Source organism: Pelophylax lessonae, assembly GCF_965119305.1.
Source record: "Pelophylax lessonae genome assembly, chromosome: 5".
Taxonomy (NCBI): Eukaryota; Metazoa; Chordata; class Amphibia; order Anura; family Ranidae; genus Pelophylax; species Pelophylax lessonae.
In genome coordinates, this window is record NC_138772.1 from 62,903,133 (window position 1) to 62,921,757 (window position 18,625).

The following is an 18,625-nucleotide window of genomic DNA, read 5'->3' on the forward strand; positions in this document are numbered from 1 at the left end:
TTCTCCAGTTTTAATAAATCAACCCCTCTGTGTTTTGTTCAATGAATTGTGATCAGTGACTGTAGGATTACTGCACTTTGACCTCGTACCATTTATTGAATGAGCATGAATTCGTCTTTAGTATGATTCTATCCTGGCCAACCATTGTTCCTCCCAAAAATAACAGTTTCATATTAATAATAAACCACCCAATGCCAAACAATTACCATATGTCACTGTAGGCGGTCTGGTGCATTATGGAGATTTGTTTGTAAAAATGCTTCTAGTCCACATTTTTTTTACGGGACAGAAAAAGTTAAGGTTGAGTTGGGAAACCCACGAGACTACTGTTTGCCATGTTTGAATCATAACCATTAGGAGAACCTTAGTAATTCCCAGACATTTTTTGATACACAAGGCCCGATGTTAATAAATAAAGCTTTCTTTCACAGCCATTCAAACACGGAATGTAGTTGCATATGACACAATATAAGCTTGTCCTTAAATAATGGCTTCTTCATGATGGAGTTAGGCCTGGGCTTGTCATCTCTGTGGTGGGGCTGGCGAGACATTCACTGGATTTCAGACTTGCGAGGGATTTGTAACTGGCAACTGATGTGAGGGAGCCACACAGGCCTAATAATGATGGCGTCTCTTCTTTACCTGACAGTAGAAAAAGGGAACAGAGAAGAGCAATCAAACAATGAGCATACAAGGAAACTGAAGTTTTCATGAATGAAGGAGCTGTTAAACCCATACATTTATTTAAAGAGGACATGTATTGTACACATAAAATACTTTCCCTTGTCCTTGCTTGCCACCTGATTAAACTACAATGAAAAAATTTTAATCAAATAGTTTAATTATCAAAATATATCTAATTTAATGGCCATTAATGGCCATCATTGGGTTTGTCTGCTGGTTTTTGCTCTATAGTAAGATCAAAATTGGTAGAAGGGGCTGGCATGCTCCTATAAACCCTGCGTCGAATGTTATATCAAAGAACACATTACCGAAATCACTTTGGGTGTGCATCCCTACTGGACATTTGGTGCTGCAGACTTTAGTTGTGCATTATGCAGGTCGATTACACTATAGCTCATGGGCGTTCAATCTGTTATTCTCCAGCAGTTGCAGAACTACAAGTCCGATGAGGCATTGCAAGGCTAATAGGTACAAGCATGACTCTCAAAGGCAGAGGCATGATGGGACTTGGAGTTTCACAGCAGCTGGAGGGCCACAAGTTGCGCACCCATGCAGCTCTTCAATCTGTCGATCGGTTGCTTAATTTCGCTCTATTAGATTGTAATCAAGCAACTGATCAGCAGATTGCACAGCTAAAGGAATGCATGTCTAAAAGGATGTGATTGTAATCAAGCAACTGATGAGCAAATTGCACAACTAAAGTCTTTCATATAATGCTAGGGAACAGCAGTACAGTGATCGATGCAAACCCTACAGATCCCACCCACACATGACAAAGAGCAAAAGTAACTGATGACAGAGAAAAAAAAATGTATGAAGAGAAAAACCGGGACTTTAAAGGTGTTGAGCTCCCCCAAAGCTGATGACAAAGAAAACTAATAGCTGTGAGGGGTGAGCCAACAACAGTATAGATCAGGTTAAGTGGGGATTGATGATGACCAAGGTTGTTCAGACAGGAAATTAAGGCAGGCTCCAGAAAGTTATATTGTGGAGCAGCAAGTTTGTCTGGCATTGAATAATCAGTTTCAGCACAGGGGAGGACTAGCTACAAGTGGGAAAAAAAGAGAGGGCTGGAGTTCAGCTTTAAAGTGTTCCTAAACTCGGGAGCATGCATTCACTATATCTGGTCTCCCACAGAACATGGAAATGCATCACTTTTAATAACTATAAAGTGCTAAATACCTTTTCTCATCAGCAGTATATAGCAGTCTTGTGACTTCTATCAGTGTCTGGTTAAAGCTTGGAGGAGGAGTTTTCATTCTCCCCTGATTGTCCTATGAGGCTGCATGACCCCTGACTCTCTGTCTGGACAGTGTTGATTGGCCCTGTGCTAATCACATGCACCCTCCCAAGAATAAAAATAGCTCTCTAGCAATGCACACCAAATTGAGCATGTGCCGAGTGACTCCAAAGGCTCTGTTCTATCACGGGATGGATTGGGGACAATGGAAATGGGGAAGATAAGATAGGATCAAACAACCTTTCTCAGTCAAAGGATTACCCGTTCCACAGTGAGTATTACAAGCATGCTTTACTTTATATATAGACTGATTTTACTGTTGTGGGTTTAGTAACACTTTAAGGTGAACCAGTCATGAATGTACTCATATTAGAAATTGAATACACAGTTTGAAAAATCAACTCCAGGCACCACTGCAGTACTGTGTTTTTCTTTCTCATTCTTTTCTTCTATCATTACAAAGCTTGGAGCTCTAGTTGTGCCTTTTCCCCTGATGTGTATTTTCCCTTTGAAGACATTTCTATTCACAAAACAAAGCCTGTGCTACTGCTGCCATGCAGCTGGGGAGGTTCACTTTAAAACTTGGAATTGTTGGTGCGTGGTTGTGGTATTTAGAAATGACTTGGAGGTTCAGAAGTAAATCTTCCTGTTCACAATCTTGAATCTTCCGAATTGGATTTACCTGGTCTTACTTTTCTGTGTTGGTTTTGCTAATCATATTCTTCACTGCAGCAAACAGTAAGTAACATGTCCACAAGATGGCAGCACTTCTGTGTAATAACTGATTGAAGTGTTTACAAAACCAAACTCCAGGCTAATATAAAAGACACAAATTATTGTATTGTATTTATTAATAAATACTTAAGGCCCCGTTCACATAGGGGGCGACGCTACTTCGCACCGCGACCTCGGAGCGGCCGCCACGGACTTCATAACATTGAAGTCTATGGCGGTCGCCTCCTGGTCGCCCCAAAGAAGCTCCGGACCCTTTTTCTAAGTCGGAGCGACTTGTGTCGCTCCTATTAGAACGGGTCCGCAGCTTCCCTATGGGAGGCGACCTACGGCGACCTGTGAGGCCACCAGGTCGCCTCACAGGTCGCCTTAGTGTGAACCGGGACTAAATGTACAGTTCTGTGCAAAACTTTTAGGCAGGTGTGAAGAAATGCTGTAAAGTAAGAATGCTTTCCAAAATAATTATTTTAATCATTTATTTTTATCAATTTGAAAAATGCAAAGTGAGTGAACAGAAGAGAAATCTAACTCAAATCAATATTTGGTGTGACTGCCCTTTGGCTTCAAGCCAGCATCATATTTTACACACTTTGTGCACTTGCACAAAGTCAGGGATTTTGTGGATAAGAGTCAGGTGTATGATTAACCGATTATACCAAGCAGGTGCTAATGATCATCAATTTCCTACGTAGGTTAAAACACAGCCATTAGGTGAAACAGAAACAGTTGTGTAGGAGGCTTAAAACTGTGTGAGGAACAGCCAAACTCTGCTACTAAGGTGAGGCTGTGGAAGACCATTTCATGTCACAGGTCATACTTCATGGCAAAACTGAACACAGCAACAAGACACAAGGTAGTTACACTGCATCAGGAAGGTCTCTCCCAGGCAAAGATTTCAAAGCAGACTGGGGTTTCAAGATGTGCTGTTCAAGCTCTTTTGAAGAAGCACAAAGAAATGGGCAAAGTTGGCGACTGTAGACGCAGTGGTCGGCCAAGGAAACAATGCAGCAGATGAAAGCAGAGGAAACCAGTGAGACCAAGGTACACCCATCTACTGTCCGGAGAAGCTGTAGTAGTCTTCATGGAAGACTGTCAGGAAAAGGCCCGCCAGACAGATCACTGTGTTCTGGGGAGCCTCCCGTAGTGTTTTGACAAAGGAGCCGTGGGCGGCTCCAAAACACGTTAGCCACACCCGGTTCCTGTCTCAAGCACTGAGGCCATCTCTGGCCACCGGTGTATGCCGTTCTGGCAGTCCTTCTCCTGACTAAGAATATGTTCTGGACTCTAAAGATCTTTCCATGCTGTGATCCTCCTGACTCCAGGTGGGTCTGACAAGCACCATCCTTTTCTTTACATGTAAGCTGACATTTGTCTAATAAACTGGTTGTTTAGTTTTAATGCTGTACTTAGAGTGATGCTCTGTTTTGTTTTTAGTCCATGCAGAGATTCCTTCACATCTCCTACTGACCTTGTCCTCTGCCCGCTGACCCCATCCTGTGCCCTGCTGACCCCATTCTCTGCCCTGCTGACCCTGTCCTATATCCTGCTGTCCGCATCCTCTGCCCCATTGAGCACATATGTGGCACCTGGACGAATTGTGTCTCAGGGTTTGATAAGGAAGCTGCAGCTGTTCACTGAGAATGGCTGCAGCTTCCTTATCCGACCCTGAGAGAAGAATGGTACAAATTTAGAGAGGGGCACCTGATTTTAGTCTTGCCTAGGGCAGCACAAAACCACAATACACAACTGACTCAACTATGCATGAAAACATAGGAACTGGGGTGCAGAAAAATGGCGACAGATGCCACTGATGAGTCAAAATGTGAAACATTTGGCTGTAGCAGGAGGCAGTTTGTTTGTCAAAGGGCTGGAGAGCGGTACAATAATGAGTGTCTATAAAGCATGAAATCTCATAGAAATGTTACAGTAAAGAACATAGTACAAAATTCCAGTAGGGCAGGCTATAATAATGTCATAAGATCGCAGTACACCTCAACAGAGATGCACTTAATGATTGTTGTGCAAAAGTCCATAAAAAGTCCATAAACAGCATCCAATAGAGAGGTGCTTGTGTATTTATGGGATCACCAACACACTCCGCCACCACCGTGTCAGGAACACACAAATTAATGGTGAAGTCGGATATGACAAAACGCGTCGGACGTGACCATACGACGTCCACATCCTGTCTGTTCCAGAGCCGCAAGTGTCTCCAGCAGTCACTTTTACCAGCGTGGAGCTGGTGGGAGGACCCATGGTGGCAACGTCTCAGCAGTTTTGGCAGTCTATGCGAGTTGTACTATACCTACAAGTGAGTGCAAGGATTGTTGATTTTATTTAATAAACTTAATTTAAAACGGTATCACGCTAGTGGAAGCTTCGGTTTATATCCTTACATGTAAATGTATGAAGAGGCATCTATTCAGAGGAGCAGCTGGCGTTCTGAGAGGATCTTATGATTAAATCACACGCTAATTTGCCTCATCCATGTGAGTGGGTAGGCAAATCTATTTGGTGAGTCTCTCATTTGTCCGGTGTGTTTCTGACACGGTGGTGGTGGAGTGTGTTGGTCATCCCATAAATACACAAGCACCTCTCTATTGGATGCTGTTTATGGACTTTTTAAAGACTTTTAATGAAGGATTTTAGGATTCAATTGTAAATGAGCTATTTGGTTTGTTTGCACAACAATACTTTAGTGCAGTTCTCTGTTGAGGTGTACTGCGATCTTATGACATTATTATAGTCTGCGCTACTGGAATTTTGTACCATGTTCTTTACTGTAAAATTTCTATGATATTTCATGCTTTATATTTACTCATTATAAGTAGCAGCATTAAGTTTTAGCTACACTTTAATCCACACTATACTCCTGAGCGCATAGGTTCACTTTACATTTTCCACCTTTTGTTGGTCTGTAGGTGATTTTTCTGCAATAATGAGTGTCTGCAGGCAACAGTGAAGCATGATGGAGGTTCCTTGCAAGCTTGGGGTTTCATTTATGCAAATGGAGTTGGAGATTTGGTCAGGATCAATGGTGTCCTCAATACTGAGGAACACAGGCAGATACATTTCCATCATGCCATACCATCAGGGAGGCGTATAATTGGCCCCAAATGTATTCCGCAGCAGGGCAACGACCCCAATCATACAGCCAATGTCATTAAAAACTATCTTCAGTGTAAAGAAGAACAAGGAGCCCTGGAAGTAATCGTTTGGCCCCCACGGAGCTCTGATCTCAACATCATGGAGTCTGTCTGGGATTACATGAAGGGACAGAAGGATCTGAGGCAGCATTTTTTCATACCTGCCAAAGACTTTTGCACAGTAGTGTATATATATTTAAATGAAAGCAGTGTAAGTACCTGAACTGATATCAGCCTATTTCATTCCCTATATAACAGAGCTTAGACTGAGGGAGTGAAAAACAATACAAGAAGCCAACCAGGTTGTTGTAAGTACAGGTGTGCCGTAGTGCAAGGAGCATGCTCAGAGTAAAGAGTTCATCGGAGATAGATGAGCTCACCTTTCTGCTGCATCTCCTTTCACAAGATGGCATATAGGGAAAGTCATAGGCATCTGACACTCCCAGAAATGCTTTTTTATGGCTATAAATGGGTAGTAGTCTTCCAGTAATATGGCTGCTGACAGACACTGATCTTGTCAAAGAATTTGAAGTATAAAGAAACTGATCAACTGCAGAAAATCTACAGGAGGTTGGAAATCACAAGCCTGTGATAACAAATCCTTTTGAAGCAGAATTTACCCTTTTGTGGCTTGGTTGTTCCTTTTATTGATAAATATCATGGTATGTATCTGATGGGATGCCCAGCATACCTTCACTTAAATGGGAGCTGTCATGTTTTCCATTTTCATCTTGCGACTGTCCAGGGTCAAATGAAATCTGCGAGAGGCTGGCGTCTGCGGATAAATGCCCCAAGCTCTGGAAACTTTTTCTGAAAAACAAAAAAGTCATGAGGGTGTAATGAACAGTTTACTGAAAGACCCACAATTATATACAGTACAACAGGGCTCGACAAATGTCAGGTTCAAGGTCGCCATGGCGACTAGAAATCATGTCCTGGCGCCTGGGCTATTGTCAGTGACAGGTATTTCAGCTGCCATTACAGGGCAGGCTGCGGGGCACCACCATCCTCATAGGGAATGTGATTAGCGGTGGCAGCAGGGATGAAGACAACCCGGGGATTAAGTATGAAGAGACAGGGCGGGAGAAGCGTGCATCCAGCAGAGTGAAGTCCAGCTTGGGATCACCGGCAGCCCATTATCCATGCTGCTGCTGCCGCCCTTCCCAAGGGTTTTGCTAGAGCAGGCTGAGCTGGAGCTAGTGGATTCCTGGCAGGCCATCATCCGCGCTGCTGCTGTTGCCACCCCCCAGGGTGTTGCTAGAGTAGGCCCAGGGAAGCAGCGGCCCGGCTCAGGGATGTGGGGGCCCGGAGTCGGTGCTTTCACGGCACAGAGTGCCATGCTCCAGTAGGGTGGTGGAGGTCGGCGAATGGAAAGGGAAGAAGAGCAGATGCTGGGAGCAGAACCGCTGTCCATGCCATCCAGAGCCAGGGGCCCGAGTGGGGGAGAGCTCATTGCCACAACCACCATCTGTCCTCTGCTGTAGAGAGGAGATTAGTACCTGAGCTTTGATATCGGGGGAGGATTAGGAGATCAATGTGGCTGCTGATGTGAAGGAAGGGGGGTTATCTCCCAGGTAAGATCTGATTGGGGGTGAGATGTGCTACTACCTGATTCATACCATCTGGGGGGTAAGGAGGTGACTGACAGGTGCTTGCACCTTTTTTGTCTGATGTTCTGTGCATAGGGGGCAGCTCCACCTGTGCCTTCCCCTAACCATGCCTGGGCACCTGAGATTTCTCCGCTTTTTCTAAACTTTATACACGGCACATGAAATCTGGGGTACCAATTTTATACACAGTGTATACCCAAAAATAAAAGGCTGTGGAGCAATTGGAGGCTCAAGCCTATACACACTAGCAGTTTATTTTCGTTCAACAACAAAAAAAAAACGAGGAGCCCGCAAGGAGCTCGCTGTACTAACTATTCGATGTTAATGTTGAACAGAATGTCCTTATGGGGCGGTCACCATGGACATGAATGGATATAACAGTGCCACGTCCTGATATATGTACACAAGGAAAGGGCTAAATAATATGGACTTTACAGGCACATAAACACAGGTAAGCCATTGAAGTAAAACCAAAGTATTCATTAAAAAAGTATGTATAGTTCATACTCATAGATCACACGGATAAAATAATTTTTTACAAAATGTGAACACACATGTGTTTCTATATTACATTTATATGCATCTCTAAGCATATGGGTGCCTAATACCACTCAATGTTCCAAGAAGGTAAATCTGTAACTTTCCTTCATAAATTCCAAAGGTGGCTTTTCAGAAGAGCGAGTTCAAGAGTAGTAGAAAATGGTGGTAAGGCAGTTCCAATGCTTGACATCTGTTTTAAAGTTCAGGCTCGGCATGTTTCGCACGTTCACGCTTTCTCAGGGGCCTATCAATGAGCACAGAAGGAGGGCCACTCAATTGAACCATCAAAGAACACTGAAGGTGGGGACGCATCCATGAACAATAGACCTCTACTCTTGAACTCGCTCTTCTGAAAAACCACCTACACTTGCCGGTGGAATTTATGAAGGAAAGTTACAGATTTACCTTCTTGGAACATTGAGTGGTATTAGGCACCCATATGCTTAGAGATGTATATACATGTAATATATATACATGTGTTCAGATTTTGTAAAAAATCTTTTTATCCGTGTGATCTATGAGTATGAACTATACATACTTTTTTTTAAATGAATACTTAAATAAATATTTGGTTTTACTTCAACTATTCAATGTTAGTTCTATTGTGTTCTGACAGGGGGATTGTGTCCCCCACCAGAACACACCAGTCAGCGCTCTTAGCCACTGGCTTAGAGTGCTTATCGGATGCCAGTCAGCAGACCATTTTCAGTCATGCCCCTTTAACAGAAGCCGGCCTTTCTGCAACATAAGAGAGCAGGTTTTATGGTTAAAAATAAAGCTTTAGTAGGTAAAAAAAAAAAAAAACTGGCTCCTAAATTTTTCAGCTGGCTTCTAGATTTAAAGCAAATTTGTTAAGCCCTTCAGTACAAGATATTTCTTATAAATGCCAAATTATTTTATATTTCCCCATCAGATGGCAGAATAGATTATATAATGTATATTTTATATATATTTTTTAAATGTATTTATGTACCGCTTGGCTTAATCACATTTTGCTGTTTTGCGTGCATTGCGTTGGCACACATGTGATGTGTCTTGTGTTGCATTATGGCAAACTATTCAAATGAATGGGGTGCCAACCCACTAAAATAGACATAAAAGTAGACATGTAGCATTTTTTGTTCAGGTAGGCCACCGCAATGCATGTTAGTGCATTACTGTACATTGTGGGGCACTGAAACTATGTACATCAATGCTATGTTGTCTATGTGTGTTGGGGTTCTATTAAAAATTAATTGCACCACGCGATTCTACCCTAATAGATGTTAAATTCTTTAATAAATGAGGCAGGCATTGGGTATTGTATATTGCGTTTGATATATATATATATATATATATATATATATATATATATATATCTGTTTTATGATTTTATACTCAGACTTTACTGTACATGGAGGAATCTGTTTAATAGTTTGTCTTAGAAACAGAAATCAGGTTACTTTTGAATGTTTGAGTGGACTTCTCAAACAAATGCCACTGGATACAATGGTAACATGGATACCATTGTTGTATTTCAGTTGACAGTTGGATCAATCTCATGTTCTGTAACTGTGGTCAAACAATGGCTTGACCTTCTGACATATGTGTCCTATGGCATGTATGATACAAAAGTGCCATCTAGAGGGCAAACTGGAGCATTCTTCTCCCAATAAAACAGTATTGCAAAAGGGGCCGCACCCTTGTGGGGATGGTAAATTTTCCAAATAAAAGGACAACGGCATAAGCTGACAAGAGGACTCCATAATGACCTAACACCAAGGAAGGTCTGTACTGCCAAAAGAAGCTATACCTGAAGAAGCTTTCACTTGATCTCCAGCAACTGCTTATAGATTAAGCCTGGGATCCTCGTTACCTAAGGAGATAGTGCAGCCAGTGTACCCTGAGTTAAGTAACTTTTGGGCCCATTTCACACTTGTGTGACTTGTTCTGCGACTTGGGACTACAAAGTTGCATGACAAGTCGTACCCTATGATTTCCAATAAATATTGTTCATATCTGTGCGACTTGGAGTCGCAGAAACTTCAAAATAGTCCCTGCAATACTTTTGTCCGACTTTGATGCGCACACGTGTGAAAGGGGCCTTAACTGTATTTCTACTGTTTACAAACAATAATTCTGCTTATTTGCTAGAAAGTAGGTAGCATTTTTCATGTTAGAGGTATATCTTCCAGTCTTGTATTGTATTCCTAGAATTGTAAAAGTTTTGTATGTACAGCATTTGTTTAAGTAAAAGCACATCAATATATCGCAGAGATTTAGACTTCCTTTTCTTACACCGCAAAGTAACCTAAATAGACACAAGTAAAACAATTGGGGGCTCGTCCGGGATAGTATATCAGCAGGGAAAGGAGTTCACCAGTCACCTGTAGAAACCTGTAGAAATAAAGAAATCATTCCACGCCATACCTTTAACAACCTGCTGGAGGGTGAACATTTCAAACAATATAAAGTAGCCCTTGCTGGAGAGTGCACAACCAAACGTGATGCTATAATAAACGTATAAACCTGTAGTCTGCTCTTGCATCATGTGACTTGAAGCTACAGTCCACCGGGGAGCTGATGTCAGCAATCTTCAGCCCAAGTGAATGCTGGCAATGGTGCTCACAATGCAGGCCTGCTCTAGGTCATGTAACCTTATCCTTTTAAAGTTTATCTGTCGCTAAAAGTTTTCTTTCTAGTTTTGGATAAAGTAAGAAAGAGTTCCCACTGAGGAGATTCACCTTCTCTGTTGGTCCTATGACCATTGTTAGTGGAATAGAAAGTGATGGGAAGTCACATTCTATTCCACTGTAAAATAAATAGACACAATTTCCCAACTGTTCCAGTGACAACTGTTTAAAAGGGGATTTCCTAACTTTGGAGAGATTTCCTATTACTTTCTGGTGTTTCACTGGGACAAGAAGTAAAGGGAAATCTCACCAATAGGACACAGCCAAAAACAACAAAATGCCTAAAAAATACATTTAACATGTTACTAAACCCACAAAAGTAAAATCAGTCTGTATATGCAGTAAAGCATGCTTGTTATACTCACTATGGACACTAAGGGGTTAATTCTCTGCATTGTGTAAAAAGGCTGTTTGATGCTGTCTTCTCTGATCCTCCCCTTCTTTTGCTGTCCCCAATTCATCTCCTGATAGAACAGAGCCTAGGGGGGACTCTGCACATGCTCAGTTTGGTGTGCATTGCTAGAGAGTTTTTATTTTTTGGGAGAGTGCATGTGATTTTCACAAAGCCAATCAGCACTGTCCGGGCAGAGGGTCAGGGGTCATGCAGCCTCATAGGACAGTCAGAGGAGAATTAACCACACACTGATAGAAATCACAATACTGCTATATACTGCTGATGAGAAAAAGTACTTAGCAGTTTATATTTACTAAAACTATTGCATGTCCATGTTCTGTGTACTGTGGGAGACCAGATATAGTGAAGGCAGGCTCCTGGGTTTAGTATCACTTTAAACCTTTTGACTCTCTAAATGGTATAGCAAGTCAAAAACATTTTTCTAGTTGTGGTTGGAGTCAGGAAAGATTAGAACTCCTGCCTGATTTTTACTGCTATCTGTGGTTCTGTTGATGAGATTTACCCTCACTTCCTGTTCTGCTGACAACAGGAAGTGAGGGAAAATCTGCAACACAGGCACAAATAGGAAAAAACCTGACAGGGGTTCTAGACCCCATCCCCTACTCTACTAAAAAAAAGCATTTGTATTTCTGTATGGGATTTTGTTGCATATTTTCCCTTCCTTCCTGTCTGCAGGACACGAAAAGAGGGAAAATCCTTTTATTGGGGCCCTGGATATTAACAAAAACATGTCAGGGGTTCCAACCCTAAGACACTCTATCTAAAACAAAGAAACGTTTTATTTGGATGTACACTTTAACCACTTAAGCTCCGCTCACATTGCTGCTACTGCAGCAATGTGGCTCGTTATCGTCCAGCGACGTAGACCTACGTTGCTGGACTCCGCCCCTCGTGGGCGGCACGCGCGCGCCGCCGGAGGCTCGCTCCCACTGTGTTCAGTCACAGCGGGAGTCGGGCCAGGGGAGGAGCGGCGGCGATCGCCGCCGCTCTTCCCCGATCGTCGGGGAATCTAGTTTGGAGATCCGCCCGCTTGTGTAAACAGAGCGGGCGGATCTCCTAAGTGACAGGGAGTGACAGATCGGAGTGTTCAGCATAGCTGAACATCCGATCTGTCCCTGACTCACTCAGTCACCTCCCCCCCCCACACGTTAGTAAGCACCAGGCATACATTAACCCCTCCCTCTCCAATAAAATTAACCCCTTCCCTGCCAGTGTCATTTTTACAGTAACAGTGCATATACAGTGGGTACGGAAAGTGTTCAGACCCCCTTAAATTTTTCACTCTTTGTTATATTGCAGCCATTTGCTGAAATCATTTAAGTTCATTCTTCTTCCTCATGAATGTACACATAGCACCCCATACTGACAGAAAAACACAGAATTGTTGACATTGTTGTAGATTTATTAAAAAAGAAAAACTGAAATATCACATGGTCCTAAGTATTCAGACCCTTTGCTCAGTATTTAGTAGAAGCCCCCTTTTGATCTAATACAGCCAGGAGTCTTTTTGGGAAAGATGCAACAAGTCTTTCACACCTGGATTTGGGGATCCTCTGCCATTCCTCCTTGCAGATCCTCTCCAGTTCTGTCAGGTTGGATGGTAAACGTTGGTGGACAGCCATTTTTAGGTCTCTCCAGAGATGCTCAATTGGGTTTAAGTCAGGGCTCTGGCTGGGCCATTCAAGAACAGTCATGGAGTTGTTGTGAAGCCACTCCTTCGTTATTTTAGCTGTGTGCTTAGGGTCATTGTCTTGTTGGAAGGTAAACCTTCGGCCCAGTCTGAAGTCCAGAGCACTCTGGAGAAGGTTTTTGTCCAGGATATCCCTGTACTTGGCCGCATTCATCTTTCCCTCGATTGCAACCAGTCGTCCTGTCCCTGCAGCTGAAAAACACTCCCACAGCATGATGCTGCCACCACCATGCTTCACTGTTGGGACTGTATTGGACAGGTGATGAGCAGTGCCTGGTTTTCTCCACACATACCGCTTAGAATTAAGGCCAAAAAGTTCTATTTTGGTCTCATCAGACCAGAGAATCTTATTTCTCACCATCTTGGAGTCCTTCAGGTGTTTTTTAGCAAACTCCATGCGGGCTTTCATGTGTCTTACACTGAGGAGAGGCTTCCGTCGGGCCACTCTGCCATAAAGCCCCGACTGGTGGAGGGCTGCAGTGATGGTTGACTTTCTACAACTTTCTCCCATCTCCTGACTGCATCTCTGGAGCTCAGCCACAGTGATCTTTGGGTTCTTCTTTACCTCTCTCACCAAGGCTCTTCTCCCCCGATAGCTCAGTTTGGCCGGACGGCCAGCTCTAGGAAGGATTCTGGTCGTCCCAAACGTCTTCCATTTGAGGATTATGGAGGCCACTGTGCTCTTAGGAACCTTAAGTGCAGCAGAAATCTTTTTGTAACCTTGGCCAGATCTGTGCCTTGCCACAATTCTGTCTCTGAGCTCTTCAGGCAGTTCCTTTGACCTCATGATTCTCATTTGCTCTGACATGCATTGTGATCTGGAAGGTCTTTTATAGACAGGTGTGTGGCTTTCCTAATCAAGTCCAATCAGTATAATCAAACACAGCTGGACTCAAATGAAGGTGTAGAACCATCTCAAGGATGATCAGAAGAAATGGAAAGCACCTGAGTTAAATATATGAGTGTCACAGCAAAGGGTCTGAATACTTAGGACCATGTGATATTTCAGTTTTTCTTTTTTAATAAATCTGCAACAATGTCAACAATTCTGTGTTTTTCTGTCAGTATGGGGTGCTATGTGTACATTCATGAGGAAGAAGAATGAACTTAAATGATTTTAGCAAATGGCTGCAATATAACAAAGAGTGAAAAATTTAAGGGGGTCTGAATACTTTCCGTACCCACTGTATATAGCACTGATTACTGTAGTAATGTCACTGGTACCCCCAAAAGTGTCAAAAATGTCAGTTAGGGGTCTGATCTGTCCGCCGAAATGTCGCAGTCCCGCAAAAAAAAAAAATCGCAGATCGCCGCCATTACGCGTTAAAAAAAACCCACCAAAAATGACAGAAATCTTTCCCTTACTTTCCCTTACACTAACTTTTGCGCAAACCAATCAAAATACGCTTATTGTGATTTTTTTTACCAAACATAGGTAGCAGAAAACAAATTGGCCAAAAATGTAAAAAACATTTTGATTTTTACATTTTTTTGGGGGGGAATTTCATATAAAAAAATGTTAAAAATATTGTTATTTTTTCAAAATAAACGCTATTTTTTTGTTTATAGCGCAAAAAGTAAAAATCGCACAGGTGATCAAATACCACAAAAAGAAAGCTCTGTTTGTGGGGAAAAAAAGGACGTAAATTTTGTTTGGGTACGGCGTCGCACGACCGCGCAATTGTCAGTTAAAGTCGCACAGCGCCGAATCGCAAAAAGTGGCCTGGACGTAAGACAGCAAAATCCTCCGGTGGTAAGTGGTTAATGTTAGACATTCCTACCAACTAATGGTTTCCCTTGTGCCCAGCAAACAGATTTTCCCTTGTGGTGCTGCAATTGTATTTACACCTCTGCCTCTATTACATGATGAGACTTCAGGTCACTACCTGCCCAGCTGATGCCAGTTCTCTACACTCATTTATATTATGCTGACATCTTCTATTCTGCTTCACAGAGTACATAGATCTATTCTCAGCAGTCCTTAGGAGGCTCACAATCACAAAACTCGGGCAAACAATGGGAGAATATACCTGATAGGAACTGAAGTCAGTGCCCCAGTGCGGCAAGACAAGCACAACAACCAAGCAGTTGGTGCATTTTGAAGGAAACATTCTCTTCCTTTAGAGTTAACTTGCTTTCTAATCAACTTGCTTTTAAAGTAGAACTAGAGCTGCACAATTGATCGTTAAAAGATTGTGATCTCAATTGGACCCCCACACAATCTTAATCCAGCATTTCTACGATTCAGACAATTATAATTTGGTGCAGCGCTTTACATAAATGAAAAAAAGTCCATGTTTTGGATCAATAAACAAAGTCCTATGTGTAACCAACTGCCATGAACTGACGATTCTTTCTTGATTCAAAAGCCCATTGTGACAGTGAGATGGATCAAAACACTCACCAGAAAGCGAAGATTATCCAGCATTCAATTGTAAACACTTGTGCCCAAAGTGTTGCACAGTGCTCCTTACCCGTAAGAACCCTCCATTATTCAATACCCTCACCAGACGGTAAGCCATTGCCATAGAACCTGGTGACATCATATCCAGAAGTGTGGGGGTTTAAAAGGACACGCTGACGTCATTGCTGCCGGGACCTTGTAGTAAGAACCGCGGCCATCTGTCGCTGATTCCTCGTGAAGTCCTCTTATCCCACTACATGTCTGGGTATGATGTCACCAGGTTCTTTGGCAATGGCTCAAGGCTTGTAATGGCTTACCGTCTGGTGAGTGTATAGAATAGTGGAGGGTTATTACGGATAAGGAGCACTGTGCAACACTTTGGGCACAAGTGTTTAAAATTGAATGCTGGACATTATTCGCTCTCCAGTGAGTGTTTGGACATGTCGCACAGTGCTCCTTATCCCTAAAAACCCTCCATTATTCTATACACTCACCAGATGGTAAGCCATTGCCATAGAACCTGGTGACACATCATATCCAGAACTTGTGATAGGAGCGGCAGCCATCTGTCGCTGGTTCCTCATGAAGTCCTCTTATCCCCCTACAGTTCTGGATATGATGTCACCAGGTTCTATGGCAATGGCTCAAGGCTTGTATTGGCTTACCGTCTGGTGAGTGTATAGAATGGTGGAGGATTATCAAGGATAAGGAGCACTGTGCGACACTTTGGACGAGAGTGTTTATAATTGAATGCTGGACATTATTCACTCTTCAGTAAGTGTTTTGACACATCGCACTGTCACAGTGGGCTTTTGAATCAAGAAAGGATCATTAGTTCACAGCAGTTGGTTACACATAGGAATTTTTTTTTTTCATTTATTTAAAGCACTGCACCAAATGTGTTTAGTATATGGTCTATTAGAGATTGTATATTCACCTTTGTGTGTGCTAACTAATACATTTTTTATATTTTCAGCCATCTTGTTTGATTAAAGCAAAGTCTTATATTATTGCTATCTTGTTTGATAACCTAATATTCAGGGGTTGTAAATCTTTAAAATAAAAAAGTTCTTCAGAATCCTGAGAGAATCGCGCTTTATTCTAAACACAAAAATTGTGATTCTCATCCAGAACTGTGCAGCTCTAAGTGGAACTATACTGTATCTGAGCACCACAAGCCAAAAACACTAATAATATTAAGAACAAACTCCTCCATCAATCCATGTGCTTTATTTTGTTGAGAAATCACTTTGAAAAACATCTCCCTGGCATTTCTGGCCACTGCCATCTTGAGTAAGGGCAAATCGTTCATGTAGCATTTGCTTACTGGAATCCATCTGCCGTTAGCTCAGGCATGCAGGCAGGAGGGTGTGCCTATCTGAGAAAGCCCCTCCTTACTTCCTGAAGACTCCTGGGTTGTATGATGTCATTTTTGGCCTAGGAACAAGGATGTAACTTAAGGAATGTAAAAAAAAAAAAAAAAAAAGATATTTAGCAAGGGAGGAGGGGGGGGGGGGCATCTGAAAAGAGGAGGATCAGAGCTGCTCTGTGCAAAACCATTGCACACAGCAGGTAAGTATAAAACGTTTGTTATTTTAATTTAAAAAAAAATGAACCTTTACAGTGACTTTAAATCAAGTAAATAAAATATACGTTCCTATGTATTTACTAATGCTAAAAACATGAGGATTAAAAATAGTCAACGTTGATTGAGAGAGTGAAGTTCTGCTTTAAAGCGATTGTAAAGTCTTGTTTTTTTTTTTTTTAAATAGCAAACATGTTATACTTACCTGCTCTATGCAGTTGGTTTTCCACAGAGTAGCCCGGCTCCTCCTCTTCCTCGGGTTTCCTGGCCCCTCCCTCCTGTTGAGTGCCCCCACAACAAGCAGCTTGCTATGGGGGCACCTGAGCCGAGTCACAGTTCCCTGTGTCCATTCACAGACGGAGCCGTGACCCGGCCCCGCCCCCTCTCTCCTGATTGGCTGAATGATTTTGATTGACAGCAACAGGAGCCAATCACGCCGCACTGCTGTCAGCCAATGAGGAGGGGCGTCCCAGGCAGCTGAGACACTCCTGCAACATCGCTGGATGAAGACAGGCTCAGGTAAGTATTAGGGGGGCTGAGGGTGCTTCTGAACACAGAAGTTTTTTTTTTATCTTAACCTCCCTGGCGGTCTGATTATGTCAGTATTTTTGAATGTCAAAGCGGTAAATGGTTTTGCATGGAAATCTGTTGTTTTATATTGTAGGCCTGTAATTCTTAGGAATAAAACAGTAAAAGTGAATAAAAATTATTAATAAATTTATAAACTAAATAAAAAAATTATGATTAAAAAATAATTAATAAAAATAAAAGAAATAAAACAGTAAAAGTGCAGGCAGGGCACTGGAAAAAGCACTAGGGACAAAGCTGAGGTGAAATGGTTTGATACAGTAATGTAATCCTAACAGATTACAATGTATCATGTCATATTCTGTGTACTTTTTTTTATTAAATTTTCCGCCCGGTTCCGCACCCCTGCGTCACGGCGCTTGCAGGGAAGGGAACCCAGCAGATGGATGCCGGCGTTCTATCAGAATACTGCGACTTATCAGATTCTGCAACTGGAAGCGACATTCCGAAAGAAAAACTTACTGCGCATGCGCCATGTGTTCCATTATGGTGCCAACTATGCGTTCTAATAGCTTTCCTAATGTGACAGAACACGAAGCAGCTGCGGACATCTTACACCCACACAACTCTTGAATTTTAGATTTATTTTACCAGTAAAATGACTGAAAAACAGTATTACATTTCTAATATTATTGTAATATAGTAAATACAGCAAGTAACCTGCAGGTAGAAGGTGGCGACGGCCATCTTGGTACACCCCTCACTGGTTACCAACAAACTGATTATATAGTGAAATAGTCTATTTGACTCGGTCGCTGTGAAATAGTCTATTTCAGTATAAAAGGTGAGTTTACTGCAAAAATCAGTCCGAAATTCAAGAGTTGGTTGGGTGTAAGAACATGTCTGCTGCTGCTTTGTGTTCTGTCACATTAGGAAAGCTATTGGAACGCATAGTGCCCATGGTGGAACGCATGGCGCATGCGGAGTACGTTTTCTCGGCCGAACGTCACTTCCGGTTGCAGAAACTGATAGGTAGCGGTATTCTGATAGAACCCCGGGGGGGGGGGGGATCGTAGGGACAAGATACGTTTCACTACAGGGTGACCCCAGGTGTGGCTCGGGAGTTACCGCTTTTGGTACTGAAAATTAACCCCGAGCCACACTCGGGATTACCGCAAGGGAGGTTAAAGCGGAGTTCCGCCTTCCCCTGCCAAAATTAAAAGTCAGCAGCTACACATACTGTACACATACTTTTAATATTAGGACACTTACCTGTCCTGGAGTCCAGCGATGTCGGCACCGCAGCTGATGTTTCCATTGGCTGTCGGGCGCTGCCGCCGCCATTGCTGGTAAGGGAACCTGGCAGTGAAGCCTTGTGG

At 42.6% G+C, this 18,625-nt stretch overlaps 1 protein-coding gene across 2 annotated transcripts in view; it reads right to left on the reverse strand.

The window, feature by feature from the left end:
* Window positions 1-345: 345 nt before the first annotated feature.
* Window positions 346-18,625, reverse strand: part of RUNDC3B (RUN domain containing 3B) — a 356,443-nt gene continuing 338,163 nt past the window's right edge. For both annotated transcript variants that reach the window (XM_082258735.1, XM_082258734.1), the window contains 2 exons: window positions 6,494-6,612; window positions 346-642 (listed from right to left, as the gene is read on the reverse strand). In XM_082258735.1, coding sequence (XP_082114861.1) covers window positions 497-642; window positions 6,494-6,612 — 265 coding nt within the window. In that variant the 3' untranslated portion in view covers window positions 346-496. The remainder of the gene's footprint in view (window positions 643-6,493; window positions 6,613-18,625) is intronic.